The sequence below is a fragment of the Solanum verrucosum genome, unplaced genomic scaffold, assembly GCF_900185275.1.
Source record: "Solanum verrucosum unplaced genomic scaffold, falcon-dt-bn FXZP01000183.1, whole genome shotgun sequence".
NCBI classification, from domain to species: domain Eukaryota; kingdom Viridiplantae; phylum Streptophyta; class Magnoliopsida; order Solanales; family Solanaceae; genus Solanum; species Solanum verrucosum.
Genome location: NW_026020430.1, coordinates 2549041 through 2573839, shown reverse-complemented (window position 1 = coordinate 2573839; position 24799 = coordinate 2549041). Strand labels below are relative to the sequence as shown.

The 24799-nt window shown below is 28.8% G+C and overlaps 3 protein-coding genes across 3 annotated transcripts; all 3 read left to right on the top strand.

The window, feature by feature from the left end:
- The first annotated feature begins 979 nt into the window (after positions 1-979).
- On the top strand, positions 980-3337 carry LOC125807332 (protein NRT1/ PTR FAMILY 2.7-like). Its single transcript, XM_049487029.1, has 4 exons — positions 980-1049; positions 1589-1806; positions 1903-2423; positions 2506-3337. The coding sequence occupies exons 1-4, from the start codon at positions 980-982 to the stop codon at positions 3335-3337; spliced, it is 1641 nt and encodes a 546-aa protein (XP_049342986.1).
- Positions 3338-17269: 13932 nt separating this feature from the next.
- Positions 17270-22298, top strand: LOC125807328 (protein NRT1/ PTR FAMILY 2.3-like). The gene is made up of 4 exons (XM_049487025.1): positions 17270-17378; positions 17537-17754; positions 20560-21113; positions 21461-22298. The coding sequence occupies exons 1-4, from the start codon at positions 17270-17272 to the stop codon at positions 22296-22298; spliced, it is 1719 nt and encodes a 572-aa protein (XP_049342982.1).
- Positions 22299-23579: 1281 nt separating this feature from the next.
- LOC125807351 (uncharacterized) lies at positions 23580-24721 on the top strand. Its single transcript, XM_049487050.1, has 5 exons — positions 23580-23687; positions 23764-23801; positions 23886-24000; positions 24104-24159; positions 24240-24721. The coding sequence occupies exons 1-5, from the start codon at positions 23580-23582 to the stop codon at positions 24475-24477; spliced, it is 555 nt and encodes a 184-aa protein (XP_049343007.1). The 3' UTR covers positions 24478-24721.
- Positions 24722-24799: the final 78 nt, after the last annotated feature.

The following is a 24799-nucleotide window of genomic DNA, read 5'->3' as shown; positions in this document are numbered from 1 at the left end:
ATTTTATATATATAACAATTTTTCATATATACATTTATAATATTTTGAATTATTAATTATTATGTTATACTCCCTCCGTTTCATTTTGTGTAGTACTATTTGGCTTGGTATGATGTTAAAGAAAAAATGAAGACTTTTGAAATTTGTGGTCTAAAATAATTCTTAGATATTTATGTGTTTGATAATCACTTCATTAAGGGTAAAAGGGGTATTTTAAAGTTAAATTATTTCTACTAATAATAAGGTGACATTCTTTTTTAAACAGATTAAACAGGATCACATAAAAATGAGACACACAGAGGGAGTAATATTTTTTATTTCAAATATATAAATTTTACTTTTAGATATTTTATGGTTAAAGTTATGGTCGAAATTTGAATGAGAAAGTAAAGATATTTATGGTTAAAATTGTGAGAGAGTGCAGATATTTATTGTCAAAATTGTTGCAGGGAGAATAATACAACTATTTGTTTTAATTTCCTAAACAAGAAAGTGTGTTGTCCTTAGCGTTGGTGGCAAATATTGTAGATCCGCAGATGATAACATACAATAGCACTCCCCATCCATATTGATTTGGCGACATTCGATTGAGAGTCAAATAACATTATTTATTTGCCATTTTTTTGTATGTCGTTTTAAATATTGTTTGAATTATAAATTATTGTATTGTCATATTTTTTATTTTTAAAGATTTTATGGTTAAAATTAAGAGATTTGTTTTTGGAAATCTGAATCATAACACATGAATTAGAACAAAGAGAATAGTGTATTATTTGTTTAATAGCCTGAAGGAAACTAAAATCCTTTTAAAAACAACTACTAAACGCATGGGTTCATACTTTATTTGTGTGTGCTCACTGTTGAGTTTTCTTTTGATCAAAATATATCTTTCCAATCCATATATTTTTGAGCTGATAATGTATATAAGTGCTCTCCTAGGAGTTTCAAGTTATTATTTATCCCTAGTTTTTTTTCAACTATGGAAGCTCCATCGGAGGCACAGATATCAAGAAGAACCGGAGGATGGATCACCTTCCCCTTCATCATAGGTCTCTCCTCTCTCTCTCTCTCTTTTTCGGTAGACCTGAACCTTGTTCCTACATGATTTGATCAGGCACTTGTCGTTTATTTTATACTCCCTCCGTCCCATTTTATGTGGCAACATTTGACCGGGCACGGAGTTTAAGAAATAAATAAAGACTTTGAAATGTTTACCAAATTGCCCTTTTAAAAAGTAGACTCAATTTCTCTCTCCTCATAAATGTATTTGAGTATTATTTTAAGATTAAGTGGGATCAACAAGGATAAAAAAGGAATTGTACCTTTAAATACTTTCCATATAAGGAAATGTGACATTCTTTTTGGGACTGACCAAAAAGAAAATTTTGCCACATAAAATGGGACAGAGGGAGTAGTTCAAATTTATTACAATATTGAATAAAAATGGAGTAATCAAAAGCTCTAATGCTATGATGTTATCCATGTACTTGCACATTGGCTTAATATTTGTTACAGTAATTTAACATGCATGTTATAACAAGTTACTTGAAGCTAAATCTGATCCATAATTTGATTTTGACAAAAACAGCGAGCTTAGTTGGGTTGACCCTAGCATTTGGAGGTTTGACGAGCAATCTTATTGTGTATCTGATTAAGGAATTTGATGTGGAGAGTATTGATGCTGCTCAAATAACAAATTTGGTTAATGGTGCTGGAGGCTTAACTCCTGTCCTTGCTGCAATTGTTGCCGACTCTTTTTTTGGTTGCTTCTCTATCATTTGGATTTCATCCATCATCTCATTATTGGTAAAAACTAGCTAATTTTGTTTTGTTATCCAAGTATATATAATTTGATATACATTAATTCCTATATAAGATTTGTTTTGTTGTTTGTACGTGTAGGGTGCAATCCTTTTAACTCTAACAACGACTGTTGATTCATTGAGGCCTACAACGTGTGAAGTTGGTTCAACCTCATGTACCCCTAAACCAAAAGTTCAATATGTAGTTCTCTATGCAGCCATAGTTTTGACGACTCTGGGTAATGCTAGTCTCCGATCAACCCTTTCAACAATGGGAGCGAACCAATTTGATAAACCAAAAGATCAAGGGATTTTCTTCAATTGGTTTTTTTTCTTCCTTTCTGGTTCTACTATTGTAGCATCCACAGCTATTGTATATGTTGAAGATAACGTGAGCTGGAAAGCTGGATATATCATTTGTGTAGCAGCTAATGTAGTTGGTGCAGCCATTTTTCTATTGGGGACCAGATTTTACAACAATTCTAAGCCAGAAGGGAGTCCTTTCACCAGTTTGGCTCGCGTTGTGGTTGCAAGTATTAGGAAAAGAAAGTTGCCACTCCCATCGACTAGTGAAGATTTCTACCACGGACTAATGCTTGTTGAGCCTTCAAAAACCTACAGGTAATATATCCTACATGATCCATCAATAATATATGCAAACTTTACATTTTTGTAATTTGTTTGTTTTATTATTATGATGCAGGTTTTTGAACCGTGCAGCCATTAAAAGTGAAGGTGATGTTAAACCAGATGGCTCAACAGCTAAGTCATGGAGACTTTGTTCAGTCCAAGAAATTGAAGATTTCAAAACCTTAATTAAAATTTTACCACTATGGTCAACTAGTTTTTTTCTTGGCACAACAATTGGCGTACAAGCAAGTTTGTCAATCCTTCAAGCCTTATCAATGGACCGTCATATAGGACCCAATTTCCAAATCCCAGCTGGCTCCATGCTCGTTTTTGTCATGCTCTCTACCGCTCTATTCCTCGCCCTGTTCGACAAATTTCTATTTCCTACGTGGAAAAATTTGTCAGGCAAATCACTTACACCTCTCCAGAGAATTGGGGTTGGGCACGTGCTCAATTTTTTGTGTATGGGTGTCTCAGCCATAGTCGAGTCAAAGAGGCTAAATGTAGCAAAATCCAATCAAGGTTCCATTATTGTGCCAATGTCAGCTTTATGGCTTGTGCCACAATTAGCACTTGTTGGTATCGCAGAGGCATTTCATCTTCCTGGACAAGTATCATTGTACTACCAAGAGTTCCCAATAACCTTAAAGAACTTGGCGACCGCGATGATATCCGTGCTTATTGGTATAGCATTTTACTTGACCACTGCTCTAATTGATGTTGTTAGAAGGACAACTACATGGTTACCAGGTAACATAAATAATGGAAGATTGGACAAAGTGTATGGGGTATTGGTTGTAGGGGGGGTATTGAATTTTGGTTACTATGTAATATGTGCTTGGTTTTACAAGTATCAAAACATGAAGGCAGTAGTGGATCATAGTGATTCTCCTTCTCATGAGTGATTCACCGCTCAAAAAGAAAAGAAAATTGGTGGTCATGATTATTGACTATGAAAATATGTATCTTTTTACTGTATGTTGCGATTACCAAATTAGTACTTCTTTTTTTAGTAAAAGGCTAAAAATATCCATTAACAAGTTCCAAAAATATGAAGAAAGTTACTATTAGATCTTGACATTTAGTTTTGTCTGTGATTTTTTTTTGTAATAAGTGCTTGGTTTTACAAGTTCCTAAAATATCCATTAATAAGTTTTTTTTTTTTTACTGTATGTCATGAATATTTGCTATTAGATCTTGACATTTAGTTTTGTCTGTGATTTTTTAAAAATAATTCTAGATTGCACGCCCACTCAGGTATCAGGGTGTGGTTTTCCCCCACTCAGGATCTTTTATTGACTTACGTAATAAAGCTATTTTATTGATGGACAGTATTGACTATTGAAGAGCAATAAAACTTTGGACAGATAATGTTTGGATTAAATTAGACTTAAGATTTGTTTTTATTCAATTTTAGGACGATTGAATCGTGTGAAAGACCGGTTTTTAAACTTTGATCATTAGAAAACGATCAAAATGGTCCTTAATGTATTGGGGTTGCTTTATTTTGGTCCTTAATATATTCTAGGTGATTGAAATAGATGACAAAATGTGTTCAATTTAGTCTTTTACCCTAAACTTAACAATATACCCTCAAAAACTGTTAAATATAACGGTGGGGCCCACACAACTTACAAAATCTACCATTTTTACCATTTTTATTAGCTCAAAGAAAGAGTTTCATGAATTCTAAAACACCATTTCTCTAACATCTAACTACACAATTATAAAATAATTATTATAAAAAAGTTGAATGAAATGGATCATTAAGAATTTAATTTGTCGGTAGAACGTATGCTTGCTATTGGTAACATGAGTGCTGCTACTGGTACTAGTATTCTTGGATATTACTAGTGCTTCTCAAGAATAATTATCTAACCACTCATATTATAACTTGAGTGCTGCTATTGGTAAGAGTATTCTTGGATTATGCGCTGCACTTTTAAATGGATTGGCCACTGTTGGGGCAATTGTTGTTGATTCTTACTTGGGTCGGTTTAGTGTTGTTGTCTTTGGATCAATCTCCATTCTTATTGACCATCAAATTCTTGACGATCCATTTCATTCAATCTTTTTACATAATTATTTTGTAATTGTATGGTTAGATGTTAGAAAAAATTGTGTTTTAGAATTCATGAAACTCTTTTTTGAGCTAATAAAGAAGGTAAAAATGGTGAATTTGTAAGTTATGTGGACCCCACCATTATATTTAACAGTTTTTGGGGGTAAATTGTTAAATTTAGGGTAAAAGACTAAATTGAACACATTTTGTCATACATGAAAGACTATTTCAATACCTAAAATATATCAAGGATCAATATAAAGCAACCCCAATACATCAAGGACCATTTTGATCATTTTCTCAGTTATTTTATGCTTAATTACTTCAGTATGTTTGATTACGTTGGTTTTGGGAGGGATAAGTCGAGTTGAGTTGGAGCTTAGCAGAAATCATTCAATTAACAATGAGTCATTGCTTAACTCTGTTCAAGTAGAGGTACTTGCGCTTAAATGGATTATTGGCTAATAGTAGTCTAAACAATGCGTTATAGTCCAACATATCAAACACTTATCAAATAAATGGAATCAATTGAAAAGAAGTCTATACTGTAATAATTTAGGATCTAAGAATTTAAAACATTACCATAAACCTATGTGTGTTTTTTTTTTTGTAAATAAATGAGAGGAGCAATATAAGTTTGGGTGTGAATCCGTAATAATTTGACCAGAACCATGTTATTGTGAATTTTCTAGGACTTACATAAATTAAATTCCACTAGTTAATGAATTAATTACTTAGATACACTCTTGTTTGCAATATTACGTATCTTACCAGATTTTGATGCCTCCATATACATCAAGATACATGTATCTCAGTTACATGAGGTCAAGTTTAGGTGTATTTTGTTCTAGATACATTGTATTTAAGTGGATTTGAATGTATCTGGGATACATAGCAAATCTCACTCGTCGCTCTCCTATGTATCTGGTATCCTAGGTACATGTGAATCACTCCAGATATATACAAATACATATATCTAGTGTGATTCACATGTATCTGAGATACTTACGAATCTCGTTCGCCTCCCTCTCCAATCTCGCTCGCCTCTCTACCTATTTTGTGTATTTGGTAGCAAAAATACATGTATCTAAGTGTATGATACGTAGGGAACTCTAAATTAATGGTAAGATACGTAATATTTTTAAAATATATGTAATAATAGTATATATGATAGTGAAATATGTCTAATTACGTACTTTTTCTTTTTCTGTCTCATGAATCTTGACCTAAATTGGGCCCAAATACCAGAACTATATATGAGTCGTGCACCTTAATTAAGGCGATGATACAAAATATAAACCTTTTTGGACGTTCTAAAACTCCCAAATTCAAGGCGCCAAGCTTTCTAAAGGGAAGACTTCAACATAGAAGTTACTAATTTTTATAATATCCTTTCAACATATATGCTCGGTTGAAGCGGAATTTAAGGAAATTCCAAAATGCTTACTCGTAAAATTTAATATTTTAAACCACAAACTAAGGTCTAAGAGGCACCAAAATTTGATATTTTAGAGAAAATAATTCTTCAAATAAGTTAAAAGACATTTTCCCTTGTATCTTTTAAAAAAATAACCATGTGAAATCTGTTTAAAATACTTTATGAATCCATAAGTTATGAAAGCTAGGGCCCTTTGAATGATTTCAGATACAAAACATGATTTATGGAGACGTGCGAGCAAAGCATACAGTAGTGGTGTGTAAGCCCATAGAGTTGTATTTTCCTATATATATATTCTTCTTATTTAGAAATGGCACTTTTGAAGTACGAACATCGCAATGAATTATTGTACCAAAAATAGTGCAAATTGTACTAGAAACTAGCTGAATTTAGTAAATGTATTTATTTACTCTTTATTGTACAAGACACGTGTATTGTGTAGTTCAATTGCAAACTCATATTTTCATTTTTGGGAAGACACATGTCCACCTTTTAACTTTGGTTGAACATTTGGCTTTCATTACACCACTAGAGAACTTGGCCGCGCTTCGCGCGATCATTAAAAATTAAATATTTTTGATTAATTTTATATTTACTTTGTTGTTTAATCGTAATATTATTGTTTGTTTTAATAATATGAAGATTGTGAAAAAAATAAAGCTTCACAAATTTTACATCTATTAAATGAGGAAGAATATATTTTTTATCAAATAAGTTAAAATATATTTGCTAATAACAAATTCTTTCATTGCATGAAGGTGATCCTTTAATATTACTCATATTTAGAAATGGGAGTTTGGGAGGACCAACACTGCACTAAAGAGCTGGACTAAAAGCTATAAAAATTGTACATTGAGGCCCACCAAAAAGATAAGTTAAAGTAACTTCATCTACTTCTACTTTTTCTACACATTAGAATGTGTACTGCTTTCTGTACACGTGTTTTTCTGACAATTTTGGTTATATTTTTCTTTAAAATATTTATTGCCTCGATTTTTATATTTATTTTTAATTTTAAAAGATTGGAAATTTTATGTTAAAAATTTAAATAATAGAAAAAATGATTTATTTAACTTTAATCATCATCAATACTACTAATTTATTTGACGTTTTTTCTTAATCTTCATCTCATCATTAATGTTATTTATATAATTTTCTTAAATCACTTATTTTTTCTTTTTTAACTCTTTTATATTTATAATTTATTTGACGTTTTTTCTTAATCTTCATCTCATCATTAATGTTATTTATATAATTTTCTTAAATCACTTATTTTTTCTTTTTTAACTCTTTTATATATATAAAAGTTGGATATGTAAAAGATGATGTGACATTTCTTAAAAGCTAAGATTACTATTTATCTAATTTCTCCAAATTTTTAAAAAAAAATTGAAGATATCATACGCAAATTTATGGTCAAACTTAAACTATTTGATTCTCGAGAAATATAAAGTGTCACATAAAATGGGACAGACAAAGGATAACTCTCAATTAAATTTATTTCACTTTTTATTTTCCATTTTTAACATAATTTTTCAAGTTGGATTTCTAGGAATTCTATAGTAGACCCATTTAAATTTTACTTTTTTGTTTTAAATTAAAGAACTTGGCCGCACTTCACACGATCATTTAGATTGAATATTTTTGATTAATTTTATATTTACTCTGTTGTTTAATCGTAATATTATTATTTGTTTTAATAATATGAAGATTGTGAAAAAAATAAAGCTTCACAAATTTTACATCTATTAAATGAGGAAGAATATATTTTTTATCAAATAAGTTAAAATATATTTGCTAATAACAAATTCTTTCATTGCATGAAGTTGATCCTTTAATATATAATATATATATTCCGGTGTACCATTCTCCTTAAATGTCTAAGAAATATCTCATAATGTCAAATAACACTGTAATACTCCCTCTGTCCCTAATTACTTGTCCACTTTTAAATTGACACATTTATTAAGAAATCAATTAATGACATAGTGAGTTTATCATTTTAACCCTATTAATTATGAAGTAAATGAAAAGTTCTGCAATTTTCAAAGTAATTAGTAATTTAATTGAGGGTATAATAGGTAAAAAAAATGTTCTTTCTTGATTTGTCAAAATGGACAAGTAATTAGAGACAACTATAAAAGGAAAAGTGAACAAGTAATTAGGGACAGAGGGAGTACTAAACAAATGCATCAGCAAATGAAATTTATATTAAAAATATATTGAATAATGACGTAATGATACCTTAATAGAATTTCCTATTCATTTAAAAAAAAAAGCTTCACCCTTTCAATTTCGTTATATCTTCTTATTTAGTAGAAGAATCATCATTTATTATATTCTACTCCACCTTAATTTGTACCATCAGAGTTTTAAGAATAAACATTAAATTTTAAATCGAAATAAAAAATCATTGAAAAATGACAGAAAAAATAATAATAGTATATGAAAATTAAAATAAGGTGCAAGAAAAGCCTTCTCACGATAATTTTTTGAAATATATTGATAACAATTAAGATGAAGTTGTTATTTATCTTTAAAATTAAGTTTGATTGAATTGAATTAGTACAATGAGAAAAAATATTAAACTAATAACTTTTTAATGTTATTAAATGCATTTTCTTTTCGGAAAAGGGTCAAAATGGCCCCCGAACTATATGAAATAGACCATTTATACCCTTCGTTACATTTTGGGATAAAAAATGCCCCTGCTGTTATCCTAAGAGACCACAAATACCCTTAAGAGTTAACACCCCAAAATTTTGTTGACGTGGCAAGCCACGTGGGACTAATCTTTCCACCTAAGCGTTGCCAACTAGGATTCACTACAAAAGAACTAGACCTTTAGCGGCAACAACAGTCGCCACAAAAGCCCAGAAAATCGTCATTAAAAGTTTTTAACATTAAATTCTAATTTTGTGTTTTTTTCTTCATTGTTTTTAAAAAACCAAATATGATATCGATTAAGTAGGAGTTTGAAGACATTATATGTTTTATTTTTATGTCATATGTAAATGTATAAAATGTACAATGATGCATTATATATATATATATATATATATATATATATATATATATATATATATAGTAGGAGATTTGAATCGAGAAGTAATTTTGATTATTTTTCGTAATAATATTGGATGTTTTTAATATGGATATTGCAAGTTATTTATTTTAGAAAATTAGGTCGCAATTGAAAATTAATTATCATATTTTTTTGTTGAAAAAATAGGTTTTACTAGTGAATGGTTGTTGGAGCCTTAGTCGCCACTAAAAATCACTCATAACCTTTAGTGGCAATATTTTGGGATTTTGTGGCGACTTTGTCGCCACTAAAAGTCAAGTTCTTTTGTAGTGAATCTTAGTTGGCAATGCTTAGGTGGAGGGATTAGTCCCATGTGGCTTGCCACGTCACTAAAAAATTGGGGTGTTAACTTTTGAGGGTATTTGTGGTCTCCTGGGATATCTGCGGGGGTATTTTTGATCCCAAAATGTAATGGAGGGTATAAGTGGGCATAGTTCAGGGGCAAATTTTGACCCTTTTCCATTTTCTTTTTAATTGAGTAGTAGATTAAAAGTTCCGAATTAGGATATTAAAATAATATCTTACTCTCTCCTTAATTATTATGATATTGCAAACATTTATTTTCTTTAAATGGTGATTCATTTGCCATTTACAGTTATATCCAATTAATTTCTAATGTATGGAATGTGGTTATGGGATATTGAAATAATATCTTTATCTTTCCTTAATCATAATAAAATTATAATTTAATATTTATTTTTCTGAAATAATAATTTTGTTTTAATTCCTAGAACATATTGTTTACTGTATTGAATGTAATTATAATAAAACATATTGTATTTAGTATGACAAAAGAACCCAAGAATTGGAGAAATTAGATAAATATTAATCTTAGCTTCTAAGAAATGTCACATCATCATTTACATATCCAACTTTATATATATAAAAGAGTTAAAAAAGAAAAAATAAGTGATTTAAGAAAATTATATAAATAACATTAATGATCAGATGAAGATTAAGAAAAAACGTCAAATAAATTAGTAGTATTGATGATGATAAAAGTTAAATAAATCATTTTTTCTATTATTTAAATTTTTAACATAAAATTTCCAATCTTTTAAAATTAAAAAATAAAATAAAATTGAGGCAATAATTATTTTAAAGAAAAAAATAACCAAAATTGTCAGAAAAAATTGATAAAAATAAATAAGTATCTATTACTAAGAATGGTGTCACTACATTTTCTATTTTAACTTTATTGTTACATATGGATAGAAACTTTTAGAAGAAGAAATGAATCAAAAATTTTAAAAATAATGATTCCTTAAATGGTGATTCCTTTTCCATTTACAGCTTTTCAATTAATTTTTAATGTATTATATATGGTTATGGATATTGGAATAATAATTTTATCTTTCCTTAATCATAATAAATTATATTTTAACCTTTGTTTTTGTGAAATGATAATTTTCTTTTCATTCGTACAACATATTCATTAATATATTAAATGTAATTATAATAAAACATGTTGTATTTAGTATGACAAAAGAATTCAAAATTTTAAAAAATTAAATAAATAATAATCCTAACTTCTAAGAAATGTCACAAATATATATATATATATATATCTAAGAAAATGATATAAATTACATTAATGATGAAATGAAGATTAAGAAAAGAAGTAAAACAAATTAATAATAATATTGATGATGATAGGAGTTAAATAAATCATTTTTTATATTTTGTAAATTTTCAATATAAATTTTTCAGTCTTTTAAAATTAGAAAATGCTAAAAAAATAAAACTAAAACTAAAAATCGAGGCAACTATTATTTTAAGGAAAAAATAACAAAAAATGTCAGAAACATTGATAAGAATAAATAAGTATCTATTGTTAAGAAGGTGTCACCCCACATTTTCTATTTTAGCTTTATTATTACATATAGATAGAAACTTTAAGATGAAGAATGATCCAAACAATTTTAAAAATAACAAATCAATTATGTAAAAATACATGTGTAATTCTTATAAAGTTATAATAACTAATTTTTTCAAATAAATAATTAAATGAAAGAAAAAAAAGTAATTAAGAAAATAATATAAATAACACTAATTATGAGATTAATAGCATTGATGAGGAAAGGAACTAAATATGATCATCTTTTTAAATTCTTTTTTAAGAAAATATATAAAAACTTTAATTAAAGATAAATAAGAAAAAAAAACTTTAAAGATACAAAAAATCAAGACAAAATAAAAGAAGAAAGAAATTAGAAGAATAATGAGGTTGAAAGAAATAATATGTAATTTTCTCTCTTTTCAAATCACAAAATAAATTTTTGCTTGTTCTCCTCCTAATTTGATACGAATTCCATAAATAGAATGATTTTTTCTCCAAATATTTTTTCTTACCCTTTGAAAAACTAATCAGCCTTTTTATAAATTTGTCAACCACAATGAATTTTTTCTCCTTGTAGGAGGAATAAACATTTTTTCAAAAAGTCTTTTATTTTGAAAAGAACTTTTTGTTACATAATCTCTTTCTTTACATCAATGTCTTCACAAGAATCATGAGATATTCTCTCTTTCTCTTTTGTTAAAAAAGTCACATGACCTAGAAATTTGATGGACATCTTAGCGACAGAAGTTGATACCATATATTGATCATCATCGTCAGAAGAAGAAGAGCCAAAGTGAAGAAATTTGTTCTTATTTGTTACAAATGGTCAACTATTTTATTTTTTTATAGGCTAAATAATTATAAACAGTTATGAAAAATGAATAGTTTTTATCTTTTCATCTTCCATTTTCATTTACTTAAATCTATATTAGTGTATTGGATGTTATAAAGGGCATAATTAATCGGGTATGATATAAATACTTTTTTTAAAAAAATACAAATAAGAAATACAAAACAAAGATAAAATGTCAAAAAAAGGAGAAAAATGATGACTAGAAATACTGGTCATAGAGAGATGCCACATCAGATTGTCTATATTCAGCTTTATATATACATATATAGGTTCATGCCCTTAGATGTTATTTTATTACTTTAGCTGGCATCGACATTTTTGTAAATCTGATATCTACTTTTGAACATTTTATAATGTGGCATAGGCTGACAATTGAGATCATAAATTTAAAAATAATAAAATTTAATTTATTATAATACTAATATCAATATTATAAATTGTAATAATTAACCGCTTTATTTTTTAAAAATCATATAACTAATTTGATTTACACTCCAAAATTCATAGGTGTCACATAATTTACACATTAATTCTTCATTACTTAATATATGTAATTATATCAATGACATATAAATTGAAATTAAAAAAATTACATATTTTATTTTAAAATCACGTAATAGTACTATAAGGTATAATAATTAACAACTTAACATATTTTAAAATTTTAGTTCACTCTCCAAATTCCATATGTCTCATGTAATTGAGACATAGAAAAACATATATTGGTTTAAAATTAATAAAAATATTATAAATTAACAACTTAAAATTTATAAAAAATATCCTTTAAAAAAATTTAGTTGGCTCTCCAAATTCAATCGGTATTACAATAATTAAAACATAGAAATTAACATAGATTGGACTCCTGCTAACATTTATGTTTCCTTTTTAAAAAAAATTTCTTTTATACTTTATATAAATAATTTTTTTATGTAAAAAGTATTATAAATCATAATAATTAATAGCTTAAAATATTTGAAAACATATAAAAAGTTTTTGTTGACTTTCAAAATTTCATCTATACCACATAAATTGGGAGAAATATAGATATATAGATATTTTAAGTTACTAATGATTGTGAGTTATAGTACGTTTTATGTCATTTTCATATATATTACACGCTTTGTCCTGATTTATGTGATACAAATGAAATTTCAAAAGTCAATGAATTTTATATATATATATATATATTTATTTTTTTTTAAATTAACTTGTTATTGTGATTTATAATATATTTACGTAAAACATACTCTAAATAAAAATAATTAACAACTTAAAATATATAAAAACATACTAAAAAATTGATTAACTTCAAAGTTCATATGTACCACATAAATTAAAACAGAAACAGTAACATATATTGGGCCCCGTGCTGGCACGGGGTCCTATATCTAGTATATATATAGAAGATAGATAATGTCAATTGTCGGTGTATGTTGTGCCTCATTATGTACTGTAGCAACAAACATTGTTCGTTTTGTCATTTTCCTGACAAGTCCACAACAACCAAACTAGCTACATGCTCATTTAGCTCCTCTAATAATTCCCCATCTCCTTAAACAACCACGCTACTCTCATGAATCACTCATTTAGCCCATGTCATAGCCTCTCTATCTCGACAAAGATAGAGATTAGATCTGCATACATACTATCATCTTCAGATTACGTTGAGTATGTTGTTGACAAACAAGCAACAAGACAGTAGTTTTTTTTTTTTTGCAATAAAGATGAATAATCGCATTGATTAACAATTAAAAGCTACGTTCATTATATAAAAATATATTAATAAATGACATAATTCTTTTAGTTAAATGCTTAAATGTATTTATTTTTGGTATATCTCACAGCAAGATTATAATTTTTTTTATAAATAATTAAGAAAACAAAATAAATACATGGATTATTGCTTTGTGCCGAAAAGAATAGTGCAAGTGTCAGATCAGATAACATGTCGGATTACACACACACCGCAATATATAGGAAATTAGTGAGTGGTGAGTTTATCCCATATATGAGAACGACAAAACGTTTTAGGGGCAGATCTACGGCGCTTAGGTTCGTGAATTTACTGTGATTTCAATAATTTTTATGTAAATATTATATTATTACATAGGATCAAACGACTAATTATATTATATGTATAATATCAAAATTAAAATTTTAATATAAACTCCTCGACTTCTTTTATATATATATTTTAAAATTTTATAAAAATTTGAACTCTGTCACTAATTGATTGGTTGATTGTGGAGCATCTTATCATCGATAGCATGCAAAATGTCATATCAAGCGATATCCATCGGATAGCATGTCCCATTATAATTTTAAGTAATTTGCGACTGGTGAAAGGAAAAAAGAATGTGCTACTGTTGATTTTAGAGTTAATATCTCAAAATGTCATTCAACTTTGAGAATTTATCTAGCAAAGTCATTGAACTTTATTTTGTATCAATAAAATCACTAAACTTAGATATTTCTATCAATAAAACCACTCAATCAAATTTATTATTAAATAAAATATTGACATAGCAAAATAAATTACTTGTATATTTTTATATCAGGTAAACACGAACTCACAAATAGATAAAATTAAAGAAAACTTATTAAAAAAATTCGGACAGACTTAATCACGGAAACAAATATTTTTTTATGATATTGTTGTATAGTTTATGTCTTGATTTAATAAATAAATGAAAAAAAATTCTTGGTGAAACATATTTGGTATTACTGTAATACCATAATATTTAGTTTGCCTCCTTAATAAATAAAAAATGAGTACAAGTACTTCAGCAAAACAACAAATTAAATCCAAAACGGGAAGAAAAACAATAAACAAATGTCAAAATAGAACAGGTAAGTATTATTACTAATTAAGTTCTTCAACGTGTAATTTATTTAGATGTTTCTTGCTATATATAATAGGTATAGATCTACTTTTCCTTCGTTTTCCACTGTTTGCTAATGTTAGATTTGTTTGAGCTTGAATAAATTAGTTTTCAAAATTGTTGATAAATAAGGTTTGAAATTTGAAATCGTTTTCGGACATACATTTTAGTTGTTTTTCTTTAAAAAAAATGTGAGAGGAAGTGAAAAGTTCTTAATGAGATTTCTTTAATTTTATTTATTTGTGGGATTCATATTTACATGATATAAAAATAAAAATTTATTTTGCTATGCCAATACTTTTTTTAGTGATAAATTTGATTGAGTGATTTTATTGATAGAAATGTCTAAGTTTAGTGATTTTAATGATACAAAAGAAAGTTCAATGACTCTAATAGATAAATTCTGAAAGTTGAGTGACATTTTGAGATATTAATTCCATTTAAAGAGAACGACAAAACGTTTTTACAAAGAATATATATATATAGTTGAATTTATGGAGTAAAGAAGGTACCCTTTCAATTTTATTGCTACTCAGATGTTAATATTGAAAAGTTTTTTGAGTGGTAAACTTAATTTCGTACATAAATTATCGTATGTTTAATTTAAACATAAGTTTTGAAATTAACAATAAGCAGCTGATTGAAAAAGGCACATATACAATTTTTTTGGTTAAAACAAATTAAAAATTATACCATCTTTATCAGGGAAGGCCGAGCAAGGAATTTTTGCCTCGGGAAGCGTTCCTCATAATTATAAACGATCGAGTTAAAATAAAAATAAATTAGAAAATCATAAGGTAGGGCTGTTATTCCATTACCAATGTTATTTATTACAAGAAGTTCATTTTATAGTTAATAATTTAATTTTTATTTTACTGTACCAAAATAACTAAATCACTATTTGCAATATAAAATCCTTCACCTTACTCACATCTCACAAAAAAATCATAAAAGTATTTTTTGCAACAACACTACAGTTCACAGCGTTGCTGAACATTTTTTCCCTAATCAAAGTCATTTAGCTTTAATTCATTTAAATACCATATAACACATTAACATGTCTCTTGCAATTCCTCTTCTTAACTGTTCGTGCGATTTTAAATTTGCATTTATTTATAAAAGTTATTTAAAAAATTCAACTTCAACTTTAATCTCAAATTCTTTTTTAAAAAATGGAATTTCAAATTGTCATTTTAATTTTTTAAAATCTAAAACTTAACTCATAAAATTATATTTTTGAAAGAGACTCATGACTCACGTGGATGAATTTGTTAAGGAATAGCTAGATACAACTATTATTGATTTATTAAATTCATAAAAAATTGTAAAATTATGTGTAATTAAAAGTTTGTAATAAAATATAATCACAAATATTTATTTATTAAATGAACATAAAGACATACAATTTATTAATTCGGCGCATCTTATGATATTTTGAAGTATAATTTACATAAATCACATAGTGTCAAGAGCTAATTACATTATTTATGAACTGTAATTTGCTTATTCAATAAAATTATATAAGAGTTGGATTTTTTTTTTATAGTTTTCTCAAATTTATGAGGCTTTTAGTGAAATACAACATGAAAAAATCAAATTCTGTCCAAATAAAAATCAACTTCAATCAATCCAATTATTTGAAATCATGCTAGAACCCGTTTGGTTTTAATTTTTTTTTAAAAAAACAATTTTAAAAAAGTCAAACTTTAGTAACTTTTAAGTTAAAAAGTAATTTTTGACTTTTTAATATTTGTTTAAGTCATTTAAAATTTATTTTAAGTTATTTTAAACTTTGTCAACTCTCTCAAAAGCTAAAAATGACTTGAAAGTATATTTGACCAATTTTTAAATCAATTCAAATCAACTCTTAGACCTTAATAGCTAGTAGGTCTTTATCCCTATGATTTTGGCCCTTAATTTGCGCTACCATTAATAATTAAATAGATATTTAAAGATAAAATTTTATCTAGATTTTAGTTGAATAGTTTTTTCTTACAATATATTATTTAATGACTTTAATATAATGAAGTACTCAATAATTGAGTGACTTTATCTGTAAGTTCAATTCTTTTTATAGGAAGTTGGTAAAACTTACATAAAGAAATTATAAATAAAAATCTTTATAAAAGTAATTTTTTTAATTCAACTTTTAAAAATATTTTTTGTCACAATTTAAATATCTTACTTTAATTAATTAGATATTAAGTTTAAAATAAAAAGAGAGATTTTTTGAATCTCAAAAAAAAATTAATTTAAAAAATATATAATATTTATGTTTGTAATCTTAAACTTTTTGACTAAATATTAAAATTTTAAAACTTACCAAATATAAAAGATACACTTTCCTCTTTTTATTTAACAGTTAAAATACAAATACTACTTGATTTGACAGGGAGGAGGAAATTAAACATAGTGGCATCTTTTGTCGTATGCATCCAAAAGACATAGTGATAAGATAGTGTATCAACTTATAAAATTTAATTTACCCCAAACTTTGGAAACAGAATACACTACTAAAATTAATTTTGCTACTATATATCCCAAGGCAACAAGCACAACACAAATAAAAAAAAAGTATATACATAATTAGTACTACTAGTATATATCCAAGTTGTCCTAGAGAAACTAAAAAGAGAGGATATATAAAGAGGTAGCTGAGTTAATAATTAATGCAGCAATGGAGAAATCAGTCCAGACGTTTGTAAATGAAGCACCACCAAATCATCTCCACTCTTCTACCAACACCAACAACAATGGCGGTTGGATTTCATTTCCCTTCATCATAGGTCTTCTTTCTTCCCTCATCTATCTGAATGAAAAATTATACTGTATATATAAGATTAACTTTTTTTGTGTTTATTTTTTTTATATATTTAAATTATTATTATATATATAGTGAAAATTCTGATTCTGCGCGCTGACGGTGGTGTTGAAATTTGATTAGGGAGTATGGCAGGATTATCATTGGCAGCAGCAGGATGGAATAACAACTTAATAGTGTATTTGATAGAAGAATTCAATATGAATAGTGTGAGTGCTGCTAAAGTGTACAACATGGCTAATGGGTGCAGCACTATTTTTCCTATTTTGGGGGCTGTCGTCGCTGATTCTTTTCTCGGCTGTTTCTCCGTCATATGGATTTCTTCTTTCATCTCTTTGCTGGTAACGACTTTCTCCTCTCTCTTTTTTTCGTTTGTGAAATTCATTCGTGTGTTTGTTTCAATTTGCTTGACTTATTTTAATTTGATATAAAATTTTAATCTTTTTTTAATTTTATCATATTAAATTAACAATATATCAAATGTATAAAAATATCTACTAAATTAAAAAATTACTAATATGTGAAAAAGTATATTTTTGTAAAACGGAAGTTGAAACAATGAAGTATTTGTCATTTCATTTCCCAAGAAATAGGTAGCTTCTATTTTATGTTATGATCGGTTCTGTGGGAAGTCGGCTTATTGATTTTGAATTTTACTATTTTCACCGTTTTAATTTAGTTGACAGTGACGTGATATTAGATTTTTTAAAAAAAGGAATATTTTTTAAATTTGTGGTTTAAATTTTTTCATTTTGTACATAATTATAAATTATTTATTTATAATAAAAACATAATTTTTAGAATTAAATTATTTTTTAATTATAAAAGAGTTTTTTTTAAAAGAAAAATTGAACATATTAAAAAAGGAATGTTACGTATATTGGGACAGCGGTGGGACAGAGGGAATACTTAGTTTTGGGGATTTTATTTAGTTATATATGAATCGGCTGTGTAAATATTTGTTATACGGTTAGGTATATTTATTAAGGTGATTATAAGTAAATTAATTCGTAATGGTGACTGACACATTCCGTCTTAATTTAGGTAGTAGGATTTGATTAGAGTCTTGGACACAGAATTTAAGAGATACAAATTAGTTAAAATTTGTGATTTTAAAAGAAAATAGTTAAAAATAAAAACGAAGGAAAAAACTAATCTATTATTGCAAATTAAAATCAAATTCTATTTTTTTTTTTTAAAATCGTGTGGTAGTTTTGATGCCAAAAGACGTCAGTTCATGAGTAACAGAAAGCCACTATTATCTCTCATCATTATATTGCTAAGATAGTTGTTTACTTATGAGCCGCAAATGTGGACAATTCTTTAATTTTGTGAGTAAAATTTGTTAAAAATATTTAGTTATAATTTGTTTTGATTGAACATTTGAATATATGTAATGTATTTTTATCAAGTTATTAAAAAGAAATCGCCCATGTTCTCAAATGTAACACCATAGCATAGACAAGTTTATCATTTGTTATATTTTAAATTAAATTAATAACTCGTAAAATTTCATATATATTTCAATTAATATTGATAAATAATTAAAAGGAGATATATTTTTGGCTATTAACTCATTTCCGTAATGGTTGTTTGTGAAGATTCACAATTTTTTTGGTTCAAAATAGGAGTCAAAATTTTTCGATAGAAGCAATTTAACATGTATTCAGACAGTTAGTCGAAATACATTACATATAATTTGAATTTTCTATATACATTTTTTTTTAGTAAATCTAAAAAAATTGACATATTTTTTATTTGACATATATTTGATAACATTTACTCATATTGATTCACATTTATTCAGAAAAAAAAGCTCATAGAGATGTAATATTCTATTTAAATATTAATATTGTAGATAAACTTAAGTTCCTGGTGGAATTTTAATTTATTTTTGCACCACATATTCATAAGAAAGAGACTGTCTGGAGTAGCCTCTTTTCACTCAACATGCGCCACGTCATCATTTATTTTTCTCTGACTCATACTTCCTTTGTTTGCGGCTTTTTAGGCCATTGCTATGTAAGTTAGAGTATTTCTCACTTATTATTAATTAATAATAATGCTTTCCAACAGAGTTATCCATCTTTTTTTTCGCTTAGATGAGGGCTGGCCCTACATGAGTAGCACAATATCCATGTTGATGTGTATATATATGGAGTAGAGCAATTTGTTACAACAAAAACTGACACAAAATTCAACAGAAAAATGATTTCACGACCAATATTATTCAAGCACTTATACCTATCTTTAATAATAAATATATGACAAATTAGTACTACCACAATAATAATATTTCTCCTGTCGGACATACTTTATAGAATATGCACTAGCTTGGAGTTGGAACTTTTAGTCGGTCTCAAAATGTGAGTTCAATAAGCATATCGAATCAAATTAAAATAAATTGAGTTAATAAATTAACGAATCATTAATTTGATAGTTGGAATTTTACATGTGGTGAGTTGAGTTGGAACAAATTGAACCAATACTATAACTTTTATACCCGTCAAATTTTGTGAACAGTAGTTCTTCTATAGGTGCAAAGAAACATTAGTTTCGGCTAAGTCATGTTACTACATGCAGTGACGTAGCAGAATTTCTAGTAAGACGGTTCAAAATATTAAAAAATAAACATACAACATCTCTTAGATATACATAAAAACAATGTTAATCATATAATAGTACAATTTCCGCCTCAGAGATTTGGATGAACCCCTACGCCCAATCTGGCTCCACCCCGGACTACATAGAGATATGGCTTACTAGTTACTATACTGAAAGAATGGACATAGCAAAAGTTTAATGCACTGAACTGCCCTTTTTCAGTCATGGATATTTTAATTTCTGCAAAATATATCTTGCTCTGCATTAATTTCATAGAACTTTGTATAACAGGCTCAGCTCAACATCTTTTAATGAGTAGAATTTAGCGGGTTGTAGTAGGTTGCTTGCTTTATTACTGAGGAAATTGGCTGTATCGTAGTCGTTATACAAAATATAGCTTGTCAGAGCTTGTTTGCTTTATTTTTCTACTTATATATTATAAGCCATTACTTGTAGTTATCTTTAGACAGCCTGATCATGCATAGAAATTAAACTAATCTAATGTACAATATACTGTTTTGTTTTCTCAAATTGGCATGTAGGGAGTGTTGCTTCTCACCTTCACAGCAGTCATTGACACATTGAGACCTCCAAAATGCTTTGATGGTTCAAATGAGTGCAGAAATGCATCAACATTCCATCTTACAATCTTATATGCAGCTTTAGCTCTAGCATATTTGGGAAACGGAGGAACACGTTTCACCATTGGATCAATGGGAGCGAATCAATTTCATAAGCCAAATCATCAAGCGATTTTCTTCAATTGGTATACTTTTGCGCTCTACACATCTAATGTCATTGGTAGCACAGTCCTTTTGTATATTGAGGACAACGTTAGTTGGGTACTTGGGTTCGCCATCTGTGTCGCCTTCAACATACTTGGCTTGGCTATTTTCTTGTCTGGACGCTCTTTCTATCGCCATATTGAGGCACAACAAGAAAGCCCTTTCATGAGTTTGGCTCGAGTTGCCGTTGCTGCTATCAGGAAGCATAGAGAACCGTTGTCATTAGGAGGTGAAGATTATTATCATGGCATGACAAAACAGGACAGTGCAACAAGTGCTCATGACCTCACAAATCCTAGCAAATTCTTCAGGTATAACAACACTCTCCCTACACTAAATAATGGTTCAAAGTATATATAGTTTTCAGTAGCAGGGGAAATGGGGGAGGGCATTACAAGGCGGGGAATCGAACTAGGTGAAAGTTCAGATAGCCAACCAACTAAACTACTAGGATTCCCTCTTTGCATTTTCTTGAATTCCTTTATCAAAAAATTTAAATGCCCATCTCTAAATAGTCTGTTGCTAAGAATTTTTTTGTTAATAATACCTCATTAAATAGGATTAGTGGATTAGAGACCGTCAATACACCTAATTCCTGTTGTTTTAGGTGATTTATAGTCCAAACGTCGAAAAATGAATGTGTTGTGTGGTTTAATAGGTTCCTGAACAGAGCAGCTTTGATCACAGAAGGAGATAAGAAACCGGACAGAGTTGCTGCTGAGCCATGGAGACTATGTACAGTGCAACAAGTAGAAGATCTCAAAATCCTGATAAAGCTTTTTCCAATATGGACTACTGGTTTGCTTCTATGCACCCCACTAGTCATACAAACCAGTTTAGCAATCCTCCAGGCCCTGAAAATGGACCGGCATTTAGGATCGAATTTCAAAATCCCAGCTGGTTCTGTTATAGTCTTCACGATGATCTCCACGTGCATAACAATAACATTCATGGACCGAGTCCTATCCCCCTTGTTGACTAAACGCATCCGTACTTCTCTGACACCGCTCCAACTGGTTGGGATAGGACACGTGTTGACGGTCGTCAGCATGGTCCTATCCGCCCTGGTAGAGTCAAAGAGGATAAAATTGGACAAATCCCACCACCAAAATAGTGTTGTGGTGCCAATGTCAGTCTTCTGGCTGGCACCACAACTAGCTATTTCAGGTATCGGGCTAGCTTTTCATTCTCCAGGATACGTCGGATTTTATTACCAAGAGTTTCCAGGGTCGTTGAAAAGCACGTCTACCGCAGTTGTGGCGGTTTTTATGGGAGTGGCATTTTATCTAGGGAATGGAGTGATGGATTTGGTTCAAAAAGTGACAGGATGGTTGCCTGAGAATATAAATAATGGTAGGTTGGATAATGTTTTCTGGGTGATTAGTGTTTTAGGAGCTTTAAACTTTGTGTATTATGTTGTATGTGCTTCATTGTACGAGTATAAAAATGTTGACAAGGAAGTGAATGATTCTATCGACAAAGTAGATGGAAATTAGTCCAAATGAAATAGTCCTGGATTCATTATGTAAACATTGAACAACCAATGAATCTCAATTCATGGCTTTTTTCAAGATAAAAAGATAAAATTGCTGACATTGGTTTTTTTGGCTTTTTATTTGTTGACTTTTAGCAAGAGACAAACATGTTTATTTTCCCATTAGTTAATGTACAGGCCAATGCATTTAGGGTAACAGTACATTTTGTTCCCCCCAAAAAGAGACAAATCATCCTTTTTGTTCCCCGGTATATTTGGGAGGTGAATTTTTGAGCAAAAGTTTTTGGAGATTAACTGTTTATATTATCACATCCCGCTGTCTGTTTGTTTTTTGTGCAAAGCTACGAGTAGAGATAGCACATCGGCAAGTAGACAGGCAAAAACAATAAGTAGGGATCTACATAGTTAATTGAAACCACACATGTATCATATTATTATTTATTTTGTTAGAAAGGACATTTTAAATCATAAAGAGAAATCGTGTTTTAATAAATGGAAGGAGAGACATTTTTAACCCAAAAATTGATATTAAGGGCAATTGCGGACCAGTAGGTGGAGGAGGGAAATTTTACCAATTTCGACACATTAGTCTAATTTTTTACCCTTTTTCGATGAACTTGTGATTAGGGATTGAATCTGAATTTAAAGTTTATGTATTCAGAATATTAGTCCTTAATACATTATTGTGTTCTAATTTAATAATTTGTACATATTCAATGAATTTCTCAAAACAAATATCAAATGTGAATCAAAATTATTAAATTCAACTAAATTCGTAATGGGTTCATACATAAATACAATAATACACAACTCCCGTCTCCCAATCTGTTTCTGATTTTTGATATCAAAATCATCCCACGGTAACATTATTGAAACATAACTGTATTTCTCATTAGCAAAAGAAAAGAAAACATAAGGTATTTTATTCTTTACACATTTTTAAGTCGGTGCATATGAATGTCAATATGACAAGTTTTTAGGGGTAAATTGTAAAATCCTGTCAAGAAAAAAAAGAGTTGAATTTCCCTCCTTTTTTGAATTAACTGTCAACACAAAGCACTTGGTCAATTTGGATTCAAGAATCAAGAACTCACTTTTCTATACTAACACTCTCTTCTCAATCCCATTAATTTCAATTTTTATCTTACTTTGTTGAATTCTCATTTTCCATTAGCTCTGTTCTTGTTACATTCACAATCAGTTTAAGTCTTTTTTCCATTGATAATTCCTCTTCCACTTTGTTCTTAGTTGAAGAAACAGGTTGATTCACAAATTTGATATAATGCAAGAAGATTCTGTATATGATCCACTAGTTTTCGGTCATCGTGATTACATCTATTGCAGTAATTGTGAAGCTCGAATTGCACGTGTCCAGTATTACATTCCTAATGTAAGGATCATTTTGTACTGTTGCCTTTTCTTGACTTATGAACAGAACAACTTATTATGTTCATTTTCTTGTCCAGGTGCAGGACTTAGATTATGGAGGCTACTTTAAGAGAGTGTAAGTCTCATGATTTCGATAATTCGGAAATATTGTGATTTGATTAAGCTTTTTTCTGAGTTCTGTGTATTATATTATATTCAGGTTTAATGTTGTTATACTAGACCAACCGAAATTTCATCAACAAGAAGATGGAAATACCCTAACCACACTCAATATTTACTGTACCCAATGTAATATGCTGCTCGGGTGGAGACTTGTAAGATACTAATATTAAAGATCATTTCGTTTCATGATAACAAGACTATTTTGTTGCTCTTTTGTTTAATCTCTTAAATACAGAGTTTATGATTTTATTTCAGAGGGAAGCCACCCTACCGTCCAAGTATTTCATAAGAGGAAGATTCTTTATGAGATTGTAAGTTTCTAATTATGAATTTGCAAATTGAGATTGTCTGTATATATATTTTGTGGAAGGTGTTAATTCAAGTGTGGCAGGGATATGCTCATGTACAAGAGTCGTGTAACGTTGCATGATTCTCTCTTTGGAGGTGCAAATCGACAGGATCATGTTCAAGATGTAGGCGCTAATGTTGATCAAGATGCAGGTGCTAATGCTGATCAAGATAGAGATGCAAAGAAGAGAATCATGATCAAGATGAAACCGCTAATGAACAAGGTCCTAATGAATAATGATCAAGATGGATCGCGGCCAATGAAACGAATGAAGATGTAGATCAACAGGCTGACAGAAATGCTGACATTGATAGCCTACTCAAGCTGATCAAAATGCAGAAAGATACACATTGTACTTTACAAAATGCTAATTCATATTTGTGTGATATTCTTTTTTCCCTTTCTGATTTTGGAATTACAGTACATATTATTATTTCAGGTTGGAACAAAGCAATTGACACCGAACTTTTTACATGTTTGAGCTCTATATGCTGCTTTGTTTTTCTTTTAATTTCTGGAAGCAAGTCAACTGTCAGAGATGTATTTCCTTAACTGCAAATGCTATACAGTCTCATATTTTTTCTCTAAGCTAAAGTTGCTTG